Source organism: Poecilia reticulata, linkage group LG6 (genome assembly GCF_000633615.1).
Source record: "Poecilia reticulata strain Guanapo linkage group LG6, Guppy_female_1.0+MT, whole genome shotgun sequence".
Classification (NCBI taxonomy): Eukaryota; Metazoa; Chordata; class Actinopteri; order Cyprinodontiformes; family Poeciliidae; genus Poecilia; species Poecilia reticulata.
In genome coordinates this window covers 16,797,433-16,812,010 of record NC_024336.1, presented here as the reverse complement: position 1 = coordinate 16,812,010, position 14,578 = coordinate 16,797,433, and the positions used below count along the sequence as shown (strand labels likewise).

Sequence of the window (14,578 nt, the reverse complement as noted above, 5' to 3'; positions counted from 1 at the left end):
TTTTCTATCCAATTAATGAAATATCAGAATAAACAACAACTAAAATAACCAATAGTTACAGCCCTATATGACTATGAAAAGATAAAGTGATGTAGTTGACACAACCAGGCAGCTCGGGTGCAACACTGAAGAAGCAACAGTATGCTGAGAAAGAGTAACTTTGCCGCTGCAGCAACCCAACAAGCCAAGTGGCGTCCATTTCTGTCCCAAAGTCCCAAAAAACCTTTGCAGAGACGCTCCCCATCCGATGAGGGAACACTACCCCAGCRTCTATGCGTTTAAAGGTATTTATAGCACACCACCTCCAGCATGGGAAATTAACATTTCGTTTTGAAACCCTAGAGCATCGCCTGGACCAAGAGGATAACCTTACACGACAGCTTACGGAGGGTGCAAGCACGGAGAAGCAACGGGTCGGTGGGAGGGGAGATCCGCTCTCACTGCATGCCAAGAGCACAACTACCACACACAAGAAGGGTCAACGTGGAAAAGAGAAAATGTGTAGATGCCACCAGCAGTATGATGGGCCAGAAAGAAAAATAAATAAAATAAAAAAAATAAACAAACTTTAGTTTACACAAACCTCAATGTCATCACAATCTATTCAATGCACAAGAAGCAAGACAACTGAATCCGTTAAATCCTCTATAAACATACATTCCCTCCATTAAAGTGCTTAATTGGTTATAGAATCCATACAAGCAGAACCACTGCAGAGATAATAGATTTTTAATGGCGTAATGATGGTAAGGAGACCCTCTCCTGGGAAGTATCAGTCAGATAGTGAGACTCCGAGAGCCGGACTAAAAACCTCAACAGTCCGCCACACCCTCCTGCTGTTTTCCAATGACATCATCATCATCATCATCATCATTATCATCGTCATCCTAAACAGGACTGAAACAAGTGTTGACCGGCAAGTAAGAAATGACAAGTTGCCTTTCTGAGAAAAACATGACAAAAGCACACGAGGATGTGAGTTTAAGGCGCGTGTGAGAACGAGAAAGCAGATCTGCTCATTTAAAGCGATGAGCAGACAAGCTGAATTTTCATTTTCTTATTCGACATCACACCTACACGTGTGAGTGTGCACAGGCCAAAACACTCTGCTCTTGAAAGGCCCTCGAGTCCAAGTGACCTTTTCCCCACTGGGTCATCCTTTCAGCTTGTCGGGYAGGGTGGGACGACACAGGCGGCAGGCTAGAGATGAAAAGGCTAGCTGACYCCCCTCCCCATATCACACACAGACACAAAACCCAGCCAGTTCCAGGCTTATCAGACCCCAAACATCCCAAAACTTTGAAGTTGGGTTGTTGTTTTTTTTTCTTCTTCTTCTTCTTGCAGCTGGAGGACTTGGTGAATCCTGAACCCAGACGTTTTTGAGAAACAGAAACCTACACAGGGTTTCACTAGTAATTATYGGTCATATTTCAGAAGAATTGCACTTTTTCAGAATTACTAATCTACAGTAGAAGGCAGACAACATGCATATAAAAATTTGTGATGTGATTTGGCTTAAAATAACTCCAGAGATTCAAATCCGCACATTTGAAAAGGGTAGTAAGCTTACATTGTTTTAAGAAGGTTATTTTTTTGTTAAAAAAAATKATAACTCAGAAAAGTCTCTCTTCTTCTGGAACGCAGTTTGGTAACATCAAGGCCACATCTGTCGCCAGAACAGGACAGCAAATTATATTCACACCTTTATCTCTGGACTTTTTCCAGCTGGCTCCTTCTTTGGCTTTTAAGGAAAGCTGTAAAACTGTAGACATTTAGAAGCAACCCCAATATAAACGACTCTATGACTACCTGATGTTCGCATTAAGGCAGCACAATATTAGGAAAACTATTCATAATTGTGCTATTGTTGCTGAATATGGCAATGAGGACCATGATTTTGGACTAAACCACATCTTCTCTTCTTCACTCTTTGGGTATGTTGTCAACCTAAAGCTTTAGCATCTCAGGTGCAAAAATCTATATTAGTCATGTGCATCAAGGGCAGAGAAAGTCAGTCCAGCTATCCAAATATATTACTTGGTTACAGAGCTTGGATGCATAACACTTGAAATATAATACCATAGCAAACCATGCACCCAAACAGTCCACTGCAACGGTGATGGCGTTCATGCTGATACTACTGTGATTGAATACATTTCGTATTTCAGCTTCGTTTTTATTGTTGCAGCTAAAAGTAGCTTTAATAGTTTTCGATATCTTACTTCTGGAGAGATTGTGAATTTTGCTCCAGTCACTGGAGTAGAGATTCAACTATTGGCCAAGACCCTGAAAAAAAACCCTTTGTGTTTGTTGTTTTGAGTTGCAGTTTTCTATAACTGATTTGTGAGAGAACACCCTCAAATCACTCGTGATTTTTGAATCAATCAATATCGTAATTTCAAATATCCGTGTTGTTTTATCTGAAGAAGTATGTGAACTGAATTGTTCTTTTTTTTGTTTCCAGGCAGAATAGATAAAAGAAAAGAAAAATGATCAGGATGCTGCCATCATCATGTTTCGTCGAGGGGGATGCTATTTTTCTGATGTACAATTCTGTCCCTAGTTTGTATTTTCTACATTTTCTGCAGTGACTTGTTGAATATCAAAGTTTGATTTGCCTTGAGACAAGTCAAATGAAAAAAAAAAAAACAGCAAAAAAAACAAAAAAACACCCATAATTGTTAGTTTATATATTCAAGTATCTTTTRTTCTAAAAGGTAAGAAATTTGGTGCATGATTACACAAGCTGGGCAAAGTAATATTGAAAGCAAGCAAATTGTAAGAGATCAGTAGTTGAGTACACATCAGCTTCCAGGTTTTAGAATCTAGTTCACATAAAMATAGCTTTTCTCCCCTCTTCGGAAAAAAAAAAATTTGCATGTTTGCTCTCAACAGTAAATCACTCCAAATGTAACAGAAGTCAGTCTATATCATTTTCCCTCCTAAATAGTTGTGCATTGATTATCCACACAATTATACTTMATCTTACACGGACTAATAAGCTTTCCTAGGGCGACTGACTGTCCCCATAAGTCTGGTCCAGAAACTGAATGCGTTTGTCTGCCATACTCAGAATACTGTAACACTGTTTTTAAATGGTGAAATTGTATTTTATATTATGCAGTATGACCTTCAGACTGAATAAAGGCACTGTTTCAAGTCAGTTAGCTGTCATTTATTAATTATTATGTAGATCATTCATAAGGAGTTGAATGTTTCAGAACATCTAAAAAAAACCTTTTTTTTTTTTTTTTCAAATTAAGCCATGAAATGAGATCAAGTGCATTTGAAAACCATACTTATTAGGACAGCTGAAAAGACATTACTGATCGATCGATTTTCTGTCCAACTTTAGTTCTAACACATTTTCAGAAAATAGATTGTTGCATGCCGTTTCTATAAATTCCTTGTAGAAACATTTTGACTTCCGCAGTGATACGTTCAATTCTTACGGAGTGAGATGGGGCGTCACCCTATTTGTCTGTGTTGCCAATATCAGCAAATACTAAGGATTCTCTCTACATTACTGAACATTTACAAAAAAAAGAACGTTCACTTTTTTTCTAGATGCAAATAGCCTCCACTTTCCCTTTCAGAGTCGGATAAAAGGGGACACCCAGTGACCATCATATCACTTAATTTCCAAGTTCCAACACCACAACTATTTTGTGACTGTTTAGCAAAACTCGACACAACCCGGCGTCTATTTATTCAGGCACAAATAAAAGAAAATATCGGTTATGAGCTGTGTAGAAAAGGTTTAGGCTCGCCGTGGGTAAGTAAAAAGATGTTATGATAGCTAGCTAACACGTTTTAACTGTGGACCGCAATCTTATGCGGTGTGCAAAACACCGAACGCGTGTAAAAAGACGACACATACCAGAGAAAGAAAAAAAAAAATCATCCCCTTTGAGCATATTTCTAATCCAGGAATGTGAAGTATATACTCACAACGAGCAGAGGTCTAATTACCGACAAAAGCGATGTTTCGTCAGTCGCAGAGGAAGAAAGAAATCTTTCAATTCCGTTGCCACAGTTAGATGAAAAAACAAAATGTTCCTGAGATCTGTCCAAACGTCTCTTCGGGTTATCAATATCCTTTATTTGCCAATGTAGTAGTTCATTTATTTTTCAGTAGGTAATACGCAGGAAAAAGAATCACTGGTTTTCAGTATGATGAGCCCGCGTAGAACAATGTGCTTCCACAGTGAGAGCGGAGCAAAGGAGATGAGGAGTACAGAGCCCACGCCCAGCTCTATCAAACATAGAACCGCCCCGGTTACTGGTCTGTTACAGATGCGTTCARGGACTGTAAGAAATATGGCTACTCCATGAAAACGCCCAAGTACTACAAAAAATAAATTAAAGTTTACAAATAGGCATTTGAGTTTTAAAGASAACGAATGCCTATTTTGATCCGAAATGAGTGATGAAGGTTGCGTTTTTGTCCTCTCAAGGCAACCATAKAATGCCCTGTAACACAGACTCACAAACATATACAGTTGTATCAGGAAAGCACACCATCAAATATTTATGGTAATTAAAAACATAACGTTTGCTATGCTCAGGATATATAACGTCTGCTATGCTCACATTTTAAAACACGATACATTTTTAATAAATATTTAACTTGATAGTAGACACTTTTCTGTTTCCCCGACTGGTAGCCTGAACACTCCATATGGCTGTCGAGAACTACATATCCCAAYGAGCCACGTGCCCGTATCCAGGAAGTTGACCCCGGTTGCCAAGTAAACTTTTGTCTGTTTAGATGATCTGTAAAATGTATTGACAAGACTATTCCTTGCGTCAGGTAAAATATCTAACTTTGTATAATTTACATACAGCGCACTGTTACTTTGTTTACAGAGAAATGTTASATAAACTGTTTCATACACGTTAGCTTCATAATTGTTGTTCATGGCTTCTTTCTTCAGATTGTCGTGAGAAATGAGTGTGTGTCATGACTCTATGGTCCAAGAGGTCCGGCCTGGTACAGCACGGGTTCAAGTGACTGAGCTGAGCGGTTCAGGGAGCATCAACCCAACTCCTGCCCGTAAAGCAAACCAAGACCCAGACAAAGCAGTGGAACCATACCTTTCTCCAAAAAGATTGGTACGCTGTCTGTCAAAAAACACCTTAAAATCAATCATTTTATATCTTAATGGACACTCGTGTGCAGTGTACACATCTTCTTTTAAGGATTTGCTGCATAGAATTAGAGTGCTTTGCAAAGATATTGATACCCCTTGAACTTGTCCATATTTTGTCACATACATTACAAGGATTTTTATGTCATAAACCCAAACAAAGTAGAATTCTGAAGTTGAATCTCTGACAAGTCGCTGAAATGCACATTTCTTTTTTTTAATTTCTTGTTAAAAATGTTTTTAAAAACCATGTATCATTTTCTTGAACTTCACTTTTATACACTATTTTGTGCTGGTTTATCACATAAAATCTTCCCACAGTGCAGTTCAGTTTGTGRCTTTAATCTGGCACGCCTACTATTTTTGTCCATCTACAGGAACTGTTGTGCGGTACTCATGACCTCTCTCTTGTGAACCATCTGGAGATCTGCGTAGACACCCAAGAAAATACACTGGGTGACTTTGGTGAGAAACAATTTACATTCAAGCCGCATTATAGGTCTTTTATTCAAACCTTTTTGGAAACAACAGCGCCTCTACTTGTTCTAGCTGTTTGMTTTAGAAAAAGACAGGTGCATCAGGCAGATTTAGATGTCTACAGTAACAACTTGAAAGGAAAATGTTTACTGYGTTCATCATTGTTCTCTCAAAATCCTAGATTTCATCATGAGTTCATGGTTGATGGAAACTGTATGTACAGTTCACAAATGCATCATGTTTTAGTCATGTTTCCTTTAACATAGTSGGTGGGGAGGACTAAACTTTTGAAGATATGAACTGGAAATGAGGGAACTTTCTGTATTAAAATACAATAGGTCTGTCATTAAAAGTGATAGAAATATGGCTTTGCTTATCAGTTTTTCTTGCAGGTGCTTACTTGCCCAGATTAGAGCAGCTGAAAATGAACAACAGCTTCGTCATGTCATTGAGGTAGGTACTAAAACACTRATGTTATCTTCTTTTTTTGCACAGTATGTGAAGGAAATTACTTACAGTAAATCATCATTACAGCTTCCATACTATTCAAGAAGGATTTCATCCTTAGGCCAAAAGTAAAACCCACTGCTTGACTTTTTCACATTTATATCTTTCTCTTAAAACATCTATGACTTAATCAAGAGAAGGGGGAACTGATTGGGGATTCACTGCTAAGCTTCACATATTGAGCTATGAGAAATRGTCCTCTGAGTTAGACAATGCATCGACAAGGTTGGTGTTCACTGGAATGCTGCGCTGTTGTGCAGCTGYTATAATCTGTTGTACTTTACTCCGACATTTCCACCATTTCTCCCACAATACAGGATGTAGAGTTTGCAGCTTGTAAACCAGACTACCAGAGGTGTGACGTTTCCTGCAATCTTGGAGATACTACCGACACACGTGTTTAAGCTTCACCACCTGTTTCACAATGACACAATATAGGGGGGGGGGGTTGTTTCGTGTCACATTTCCAATGTATTCATTTCACACTCGAAGACAAGGACGGAAAATATCGGCCACTTTTTTTTTTTTTTAGATTGTCCTGCCACATCAGAAGGCCACATCTGGGCCATTGAAATCTCTTGTTATAATTTGAGAAATGTCTGGAAGGTGAAAAAGAGCAAACAAAGAGTTTAAGATTTGTCTGCTCCACCCTGAGGCCAGTGGAGCAGAGCCAGTTGGACACGTGCTGCCTCTGAAAGCGCTTCCTGCTCAGGGCTAAGAGAGCTGTAGTAGAGAGCATGATCCAGGGTTAGATATRTTTTAAAGCTGACTTCTTTTAAAATGTACAATGGGGGTAGMTTTGTAGAAAAGAAGCAACATAGAATTTCCAATGGAAAAAAAAATAGTTTYAATTTCTAAAATGAAATTTAGCTGGCCTTTCTCATTATCGACAGCRGTATCATCTCCTTGCGCTCTGCCTGTCCCTCTACTTTGTGCTGCTCTGTCTCTCTAGAGACCTGGGAACCACCCTGTCCCACCTGCAGGTGCTGTGGATGTCTCACTGCTGCCTTCATGACTTAAGTGGCATTTCTACTTTTGATTCTCTTAAGGTAGACTATAACAGTCATAGAAGATTGCTTAAAAACTCATACTATGATCAGCTTTTATTCTTGTTAGTAGAGATCCTTGCAAAAGTATCTGTACCTCAGGAACTTCTCTTCAGTTTATYCTGTTACAACAACAACAGCAACAACAACAACAAAAAAGTCAATGTGATAGAACAACTCAAAGTAAAATTTGCAGAAAACAGCAGAGGTTTGTGAGAGGTAACAAACTGTATGTGACTCATGTATGATGAGGCAGAGACACACCTAAATCCTGAAGGACACCGGCCCTTGAGGCCTGGATTTGAGGATTCTTGGTCTAAATCCAGTTGAGAGCCTCTGAAAAGACTTGAAGGCTGAAGTTCCCAGATGCTCTCCATCAACTCTGACTGAGCTTCAGCTGTTTTGAACAGAAGAAAGAGGGAAAATCTCTAGATATGCAGAACTGGTGGAGAGAGACCACCCAAAAGGCTTTCACTTGTAGTTGCAGTGAATTGCAGTGAATGGTGGTTTTACAAAGTGTTGAATAAATGGCACAGTTTTCACATATAAATTTGTAGAAAATATTTACTACTATTCAACTTTTTTTTTTTGCTTAACTTCAGGATTTTGCTCTACTTTGTGTTCTTCTATCACATAAAATTCTAATAAAATACATTGAAATTGTAATGATTGTAATGTGACACAAATGTAAAAAAAAAGAAAAAAGTTTAAGAGATGCAAATATATGTTTTTTCACATATTTCCAAGGTTCTATATTTAAACTTGCTCAACGTGTTTCTTTCTGTGTGTTCACTTTCTGTGATCCTTGTTCCTGCTTCAGGAGCTCTACCTGCCCTATAACAATGTGTCCGACCTAAGTCAGGTTGCCATGCTGGAGAACCTGCAGCTTTTAGATTTGGAAGGGAACTGTGTGGACGACCTTATCCAAATTCAGTATCTGGGTGTGTGTCCCAATCTCCAAACTCTAACCCTGGAGGGGAACCCTGTGAGCAAACGCCCTAACCCTGCTTCCCCTCAGGTAGGGAATTTCTTTTGGTATTTTTTAGCACGCAACTAAATCAGTCTGCATATATTTAACTTTGCATTTTTTCATATGACAAGAATTGTCCTAGCTACGTCACGTACATTGTAATGTTGTTCGTTCAACATTTGCTTCTCTGGTTGGGTTTTCGCTAGGATCAGTAACACGTAAAAGACCAAAAGTCCAAATGATTTGTTTTGTGCGTCCACCAATTCATACGGAACTACTTGATAATATACATTTGAAAATAAACTCTCTGCGTATTTTTACTGTAATTTTGGGTTTCTCAAGGTTAATTTCCCCCCGAGAGGGTGAAGCTATCAAAGTGGCAGAAGTCTGGCAAAATCTAAAAGAAGCCTGTGAACGGTTGGAGTTGAATAAGTCTTGTGCAAGGAGCTGGGCAGAGCTCCTAAACAGGAAGTGTTGTATTCAGTTGGTGTTGTAAAAGCCTGCTTGCAAATGCAGCTCGTGCCTGTGATCCTCCACCAGTGTCTCCTGTGCGCGCAGTGCTGCCGGTGTGCTGGCACATGAAAGTATGTTTGTGGCGATCTGCTCTGGTCGCACAAAAAGATATCAAAAACCCAAAACTTAACAGTTGAATGGCTGACTGGGTTTTACAGCGATGCGTCATAGCAAACAACAGGTTTGTTGTGATGTTGCAGAACAAAATCTCACTGGAAACAGGCCAATGCACTGTTAAATTAATGTCAACGTCAAGTAGATAAATCAACTCTCTATGCCTCTGTTATTTTCCTGGATGCACGATACCAAGCTGCATTTAGCTGCGAGTTTTTTGGACCTCTGTGAATGTGTTTATTTACACCCACCAGTGGAGCATTAATTAGGAAACTAGGGCAATGTGTGGAGATGCTGAGCTGAATATGCATTAGGCATGTGCTTTGTAGTAATTGTGGGATTCTTGGGTTTGCTCTCTCCCCCCCAAACCAACACTTCTCTCTCTGTCTCTCTTTCCATCACACACAAATGCACACATCCGCTCACTTCCTCTCTGTTAGACAATCTTTCTCTTCCCTCTTTCTTTTTGGTTTTATCCTTGCCGGTCTCTTGTCTTTCTCTGTTTTTATTCACGGCATCTGTGGGATTTAGTGAGAGCCAGGACTGACGAGCCCTAGTTTGATTTCTCGGTAACTAAGAAATGGGCTGGTGTGCCTTTGCCGATCAACATTAAGTGCAGTACTTCATTTGCGTCTGGTAGTAACCTGTTCCAGACATTAGATTCAGATAGTTTTAGACTAAACCCAGGAAATGTTCGAAAATATTCATCAGACTAAAAAACAGAAACACTTGTAATACAGAAAAGTGGGCCTAGTTGAAACTATATTTGATACCTGCTTAAAGTTTGTTATTTACAACAGGTACTTTTAGTCTGACAAAGGATTCTCTTTGGAACTCATATACTAATTAATTAACTATGACTGTGCATAAATAATAGCTATTGATCTGTCTGTCTATTCAGGGATTTTCTGTGTCAGACCAGCACAATGTCATTGAAAATTGTGAGCCAGAAATGAAATGATACTGGACATATAGATTTAAACTTTGACTGGACCCTTTGGAAACATAATTGTGTGTCGTTCTTTAAATATTTTCCTCTTAATAAATTTTGAGGTGGAACACAGATGTGTCCCCTGCATTTACATCGTCTCTCCTCATCATTGTTTTCTCTCCTTTACTTAGGCTGAAGAGTATAATTACAGAGCAGCAGTGAGGGAGTTGGTCCCTCAGTTGCGTTACCTAGATGATGTGAAGGTGGAGGAGGACAAGTTGAGCTGCTGTAGCACCACGCAGGAAGACTGGGACATTCTCAGAATGTCTTTTCAAGAGTCCAACTCCTTCGAGACTGCTGGTAAAAAAATAACTAAATTAAATAAAATAAATGTTTGGATCCATGTCTTTATGCTATATATTTGATTGCAAATGTCTCTATTTAATTGACATCTAACGTCTCAATTTGTAGAAAAGATAGCAAGCCATTTTCGTCATGGTGCACACATTACCGGTCCTTCGGGTGCCAGACCTGTGTCGTCTGCAAGCATGAGGCCCATGTTGGCAACTGGGCGCAAACTTCTTTCCCCTCTTGGATCAAGGCCAGCGACTTCAGACTCTGATGTAGCATCAGTGGACGCAGAAAGCAGCACCCTTACGCACGGTGTGGCTCAGCATTGGTTAATCCTGACACGTACATTTAGTTTTAGTGATACCTGCTGTTCTGTTTTGAAACGCATAAACAGTCAGCAATCCAAACAGCGGCCACGCTGGCCTAACAGTGCCACCAAGAGGCTCTAGTTGTATCATCTTGCAAGATGCCTTTGTAATTTACTGCTGTCTCTCTCATCTGCTGGATGTGGAGGAGCTGGCAAGATCCTGTTCTGTGGGAATCCTGTGCAGGCCGTTCGGGCAAGGAGAGAAAAGTTGAACGTGAGAAACAATGCATCTATCTGACTCCCCAAATCAATACACTCAATCACTGATCAAAACAGTACAGATGAGAATCACTACTGGTCTTATACGGTACAAAAAGTAAGCTCACAGTAAAAAAGAAAACAAACAAACAAAAAAAACTGTTATCTCTCTCTGTTGTCTCTTAGACGGCACCAACCAGATCCTCTTCGGTCCTTTGCGACCTTCCCATCCACGTGCCGGAACACACGTATGACCCAAACGAGGCTGATCCTGAAGAGCGTGTCAATGTGTTTGCAGAGCTGCGGGCCTGGAGGGAACAACACAGCAAGTAAAAATTGATTGCAAGCCTCACTTTTATTTATGCTCTTAGCTTAATATTGTAAAAGCCTTTTTTTTTTTTTGTTACTCTTTTGGCTCACGCCTCATTTCAGATGTGGTCGAATCACATTTTTAGCCTTTAACCATGTCTTTACAAGGGGCAGGGTGTTTTATCCATGAGGTAGAGAAAGCGCTAAATAAGAAGAAAACGGAGATCTTTCAGGGGCACACTTGGAAACCCAGGGATAGGAACTGAATGTGCTTGTAAATACACTCAGATGTAAATATTTTCTCACTCGCTTCATAAAATATATTATTTATCTTATCTTATGGGGTGATTCTACAGGCAAGTCAGGTGCAATTTCACCTGCCTTGCCTGCAGGTGGCAGTCAGAAGGCCCAGTGGCACCAGTGCATGGCAGCTTTACTTCTGTCAGACTGCCCCAGAACAACTGTGACTACAGTGTAGTAGCTTGCCACCATCAATGTGTGAATAGTGCAAAGCACTTTGGGCTCCTCTGGACTTGATAAAGTGCTGTACAAGTAAAAGCCATTTACCATTTATCCATATGAAATCTGGCAATAAATGTCTGAAAGGTAAATCATTTTTCTTAATCTGGGAAACCTTTTATTGCAAGATACTTTACAAAAAGGGAATGAAATTTGTACTATTATGAGATCTGGAAACATATCATTTGATAATATTATATCATATTACAATTACATTATTTCTTATTATATCATGCATCCCCTTTGCATACCTCAACTAATTGTAGCTGTGCTCACTGATCGTGTTATTTTGTGGAAGAGATCATGAAAAGTTTGGGAACTGCTGCTGTATTTTTTTCTAACTTGTTTCCCAGGCAGCTAGCAATTATAGAGAAACAGCGATTGCCACAGGTCCTGGTTATTCACCATCCTGATGAAGAAGAAGCCGAAAGTGAGGAAGAGGAAGAAGGCTTTGGTGGTATGAAGAGCGACAGTAGTGACGAAGATCAAGAAGAAGACGAACTCTGTGACGGCTTAGCTACTGGCTCACCAGACTCATCATTTCAGTCTCTTTCCCCAGGTGAAATATTGAATGCATAAAGTAACTAAAGTAGCTACATTTTCCATTTCTATACATGATTACTCAAACTATAACAGTTAAGAAGAATTTTTCTTTCTTATTGTTGTCAGACCTGAATCAACAAGAAACATCTTTCCCCAACATGGTCCCACTCTCCCTGTCTACAGACACCACACCTTGTCCTTCTCCTCCTGTTCATGTCACTGCAGCTCCTATGAACACGAAGCTGCCGGGCATCCGTGCTCGAAAGCTTCGTCTCTCTCTGTCCCATCCAGAGCAGCTCAGCAGAAACGACTTGGCCCCTCAAACTCTGTCAGCTGCAGCAGAAACAGAACTGATGTCCAAGAGACATTTGGCCAGGGCCACTTACTCACCCCACCCACCTCCGAAACGTTATCCATGTGAAGGACCAGTGATTTCAAGGTATGGCAATAATAACAGTTACTTTTTGGGCTAATTTTTATTATTTTCTTTTGTTTAAATTGTTAAACTCCAATTTAAGTAAGGATACCACTTATTTAATTTTTGTCTGTTGAAAACTTTATTAATTGTGACAATCCAGACACTATTGCAAATGGAGAATTGTTTTTCAATTGGCATCAACTTATTTAGGGGTGCAGAATCATTACACAAATCCCTGCAGTTGGTCATCAGCTCAGATTTCTTTCAATTTACTATTGAGATTCCAAGAAATCTTTCATTTTTCCTTATTTGTGTATGATACAGTTTTTTGCTTTAAATCCTTCCGTTTTAGGTTTAATTTAAAATTAATCTTAATCATATTATTAGATGTTAGTGTGTTTTACTTATATATATTTTTTTAAAAGTCAAATTTGATTTTTTTGTTCCAAAAATAAAAGATTAGCTGTCTTTCGAATAAATAATGCTCAGACGTGTGTTATTGTACTGATGCTGTGCTTATTTAACACCAGTGAATATTTGATAATCTTTCATTTCTTTGTCCAGAAATTTAATTTGGCAACTTCTCAAATACAAAATCACATCTTTTAGGTCTTCAGCTGAGGAGGTGTAATTACAACAACTGCCGGTTAAAAAGCATATTTTTAAGTATGATTCTTTAGCAAATAAATTGTCAATATAATTTAACAAAACAAAATGATTTGTGAATCATAAATGTTTCAACTTTACATGCATATATATTTTTTTAGACCAGAAAATTTTTTTTTCTTATTATTAGAACTTTTACTTGTATTATCTTTCAGTGCGGGTGGGGAGAGGTCCAGTCTACCTTTGACCTCCAAGCAAAAGATGTCAAAAGTCCTCCAGAGACCAGTGATATCCCGCCCTCACACTGCTAGAGCAGTTCTGCAGAAACATCCCCAGCAGCATCTACTCCAGCCGTCCAGAGGGAGCTCAGACCTGGACTGACACCGTGCTGGCCTGCCTTCCAGGCCTTAGGCCTTTTCATTTCTGTTCAGTTTGTACATCCTTTATCCAGCTCTGGTTCATTTCTCACACTGCAGATGGGAGCAAAACAGAAAACAAAACCACAGAATGGAGGTGTTGAGGAAACACACTGAAATAAAATACGGGCATAAATCTCACCAGTAGACCTTCATACTTATCCAACAGTTCTCTCTTTTTTTCCACTCTTCCTTTGGGGAGTACTGTAGGATTTCAGACATACGTTTGGATGTGGTGTTGACACTGGTCTTTGGGTCACAGCCAGAGGAAGTGGGGAGAGTGGACCTAAAGAGACACACACACACACAGACACCCCCCCACCCCCCTCCTGAAAAAGGTAACCCTCATGTGAAATATCCCAGAATGGGATGCATCCCTCTGTTTGATCCATTGATTATAATTTTTTATATCATGTTTTGAGAAAGTAGGGAATCTTTATATTTTAAGATGTGTACCCTTGATTTGTTTGAAATAATTTATTTACAGTTTTGAGTTCTTGCAGGACACCAATGTTGAGGGAAGCTATTGTTGTTGGAAAATAAGCATGATTAAAGGTTTGTTATAAACTTCAACTTTAAGAACCGTTTCTTTTTCTTTCTCAAAACCGTCATATTTTATTCAGTTAAAGTAGTACATCAATCTATTCAGTTACATGTGAAAGTGTAACTATAAAGCAAAACAAGATTTTTCCCAAATGTCATCTGGTTGTGGATCATCTAACTGATGTAGGAATCTGATACAGCCTCTAGAGGGCACAAGCTGCGCACATTTTTAAGAGCAACATTGCTTTCACAACCTTTTGAAAATCCATGAAATAAACTGTAAAACTCAAGKCCTTTTTTTCATTCTATCTTTTCACCTCCATCAGATTAGTCAGAGTGAGTGTAATGTATCATAAACATTTGCAAGAACTTAATTTATGCGCACACTAATGAAATTTAAAGGGGAAAAGAAATGTACTGAATCATGATAAGCAATGGAGTGGAACAAATGAAGTTCAATTGAAGTTCAGATTTTGTTATTGTGACTTATTGCAGACTGTTTTCCTGCAGTAATTGGAAATCACCTCTCTGCTCAACTGTGAAGGRCAATCTGAGACTAACGTGTCGCAAGAACTCGCCGAAAATCACCGGCTAGATGAG

At 39.2% G+C, this 14,578-nt stretch overlaps 2 protein-coding genes across 3 annotated transcripts in view; one reads left to right on the top strand and one right to left on the bottom strand.

The window, feature by feature from the left end:
* The window catches only part of hrasb (HRas proto-oncogene, GTPase b), a 19,390-nt gene extending 15,135 nt beyond the window's left edge, over positions 1-4,255 (bottom strand). The window contains exon 1 of the mRNA XM_008411533.2: positions 3,952-4,255. The gene's annotated coding sequence lies outside the window, so the exon portion shown is untranslated. The remainder of the gene's footprint in view (positions 1-3,951) is intronic.
* Positions 4,256-4,730: 475 nt separating this feature from the next.
* On the top strand, positions 4,731-14,008 carry lrrc56 (leucine rich repeat containing 56). 2 transcript variants are annotated; one of them, XM_008411532.1, is made up of 13 exons: positions 4,731-4,813; positions 4,938-5,115; positions 5,528-5,615; positions 6,020-6,080; positions 7,087-7,183; positions 8,001-8,198; positions 9,900-10,068; positions 10,180-10,371; positions 10,573-10,640; positions 10,811-10,953; positions 11,806-12,011; positions 12,122-12,434; positions 13,235-14,008. In XM_008411532.1, exons 2-13 carry the CDS (start codon positions 4,951-4,953, stop codon positions 13,398-13,400), a joined length of 1,866 nt encoding a protein of 621 aa, XP_008409754.1. In that variant the 5' UTR covers positions 4,731-4,813; positions 4,938-4,950; the 3' UTR covers positions 13,401-14,008. The 2 variants fall into 2 exon arrangements, with proteins under 2 accessions (XP_008409754.1, XP_008409753.1); XM_008411531.1 differs by having other exon boundaries at positions 6,008-6,080.
* The last annotated feature ends 570 nt before the right edge of the window (positions 14,009-14,578 follow it).

Bases quoted from the DNA above. Each gene is read 5' to 3' on its own strand.
- lrrc56 (XM_008411531.1), top strand. From the start codon at position 4,951: ATGAGTGTGTGTCATGACTCTATGGTCCAAGAGGTCCGGCCTGGTACA. The intron at 6,081-7,086 runs GTAGGTACTAAA...CTGTCTCTCTAG, and splicing joins AGCTTCGTCATGTCATTGAG to AGACCTGGGAACCACCCTGT. The intron at 10,641-10,810 runs GTGAGAAACAAT...GTTGTCTCTTAG, and splicing joins CAAGGAGAGAAAAGTTGAAC to ACGGCACCAACCAGATCCTC.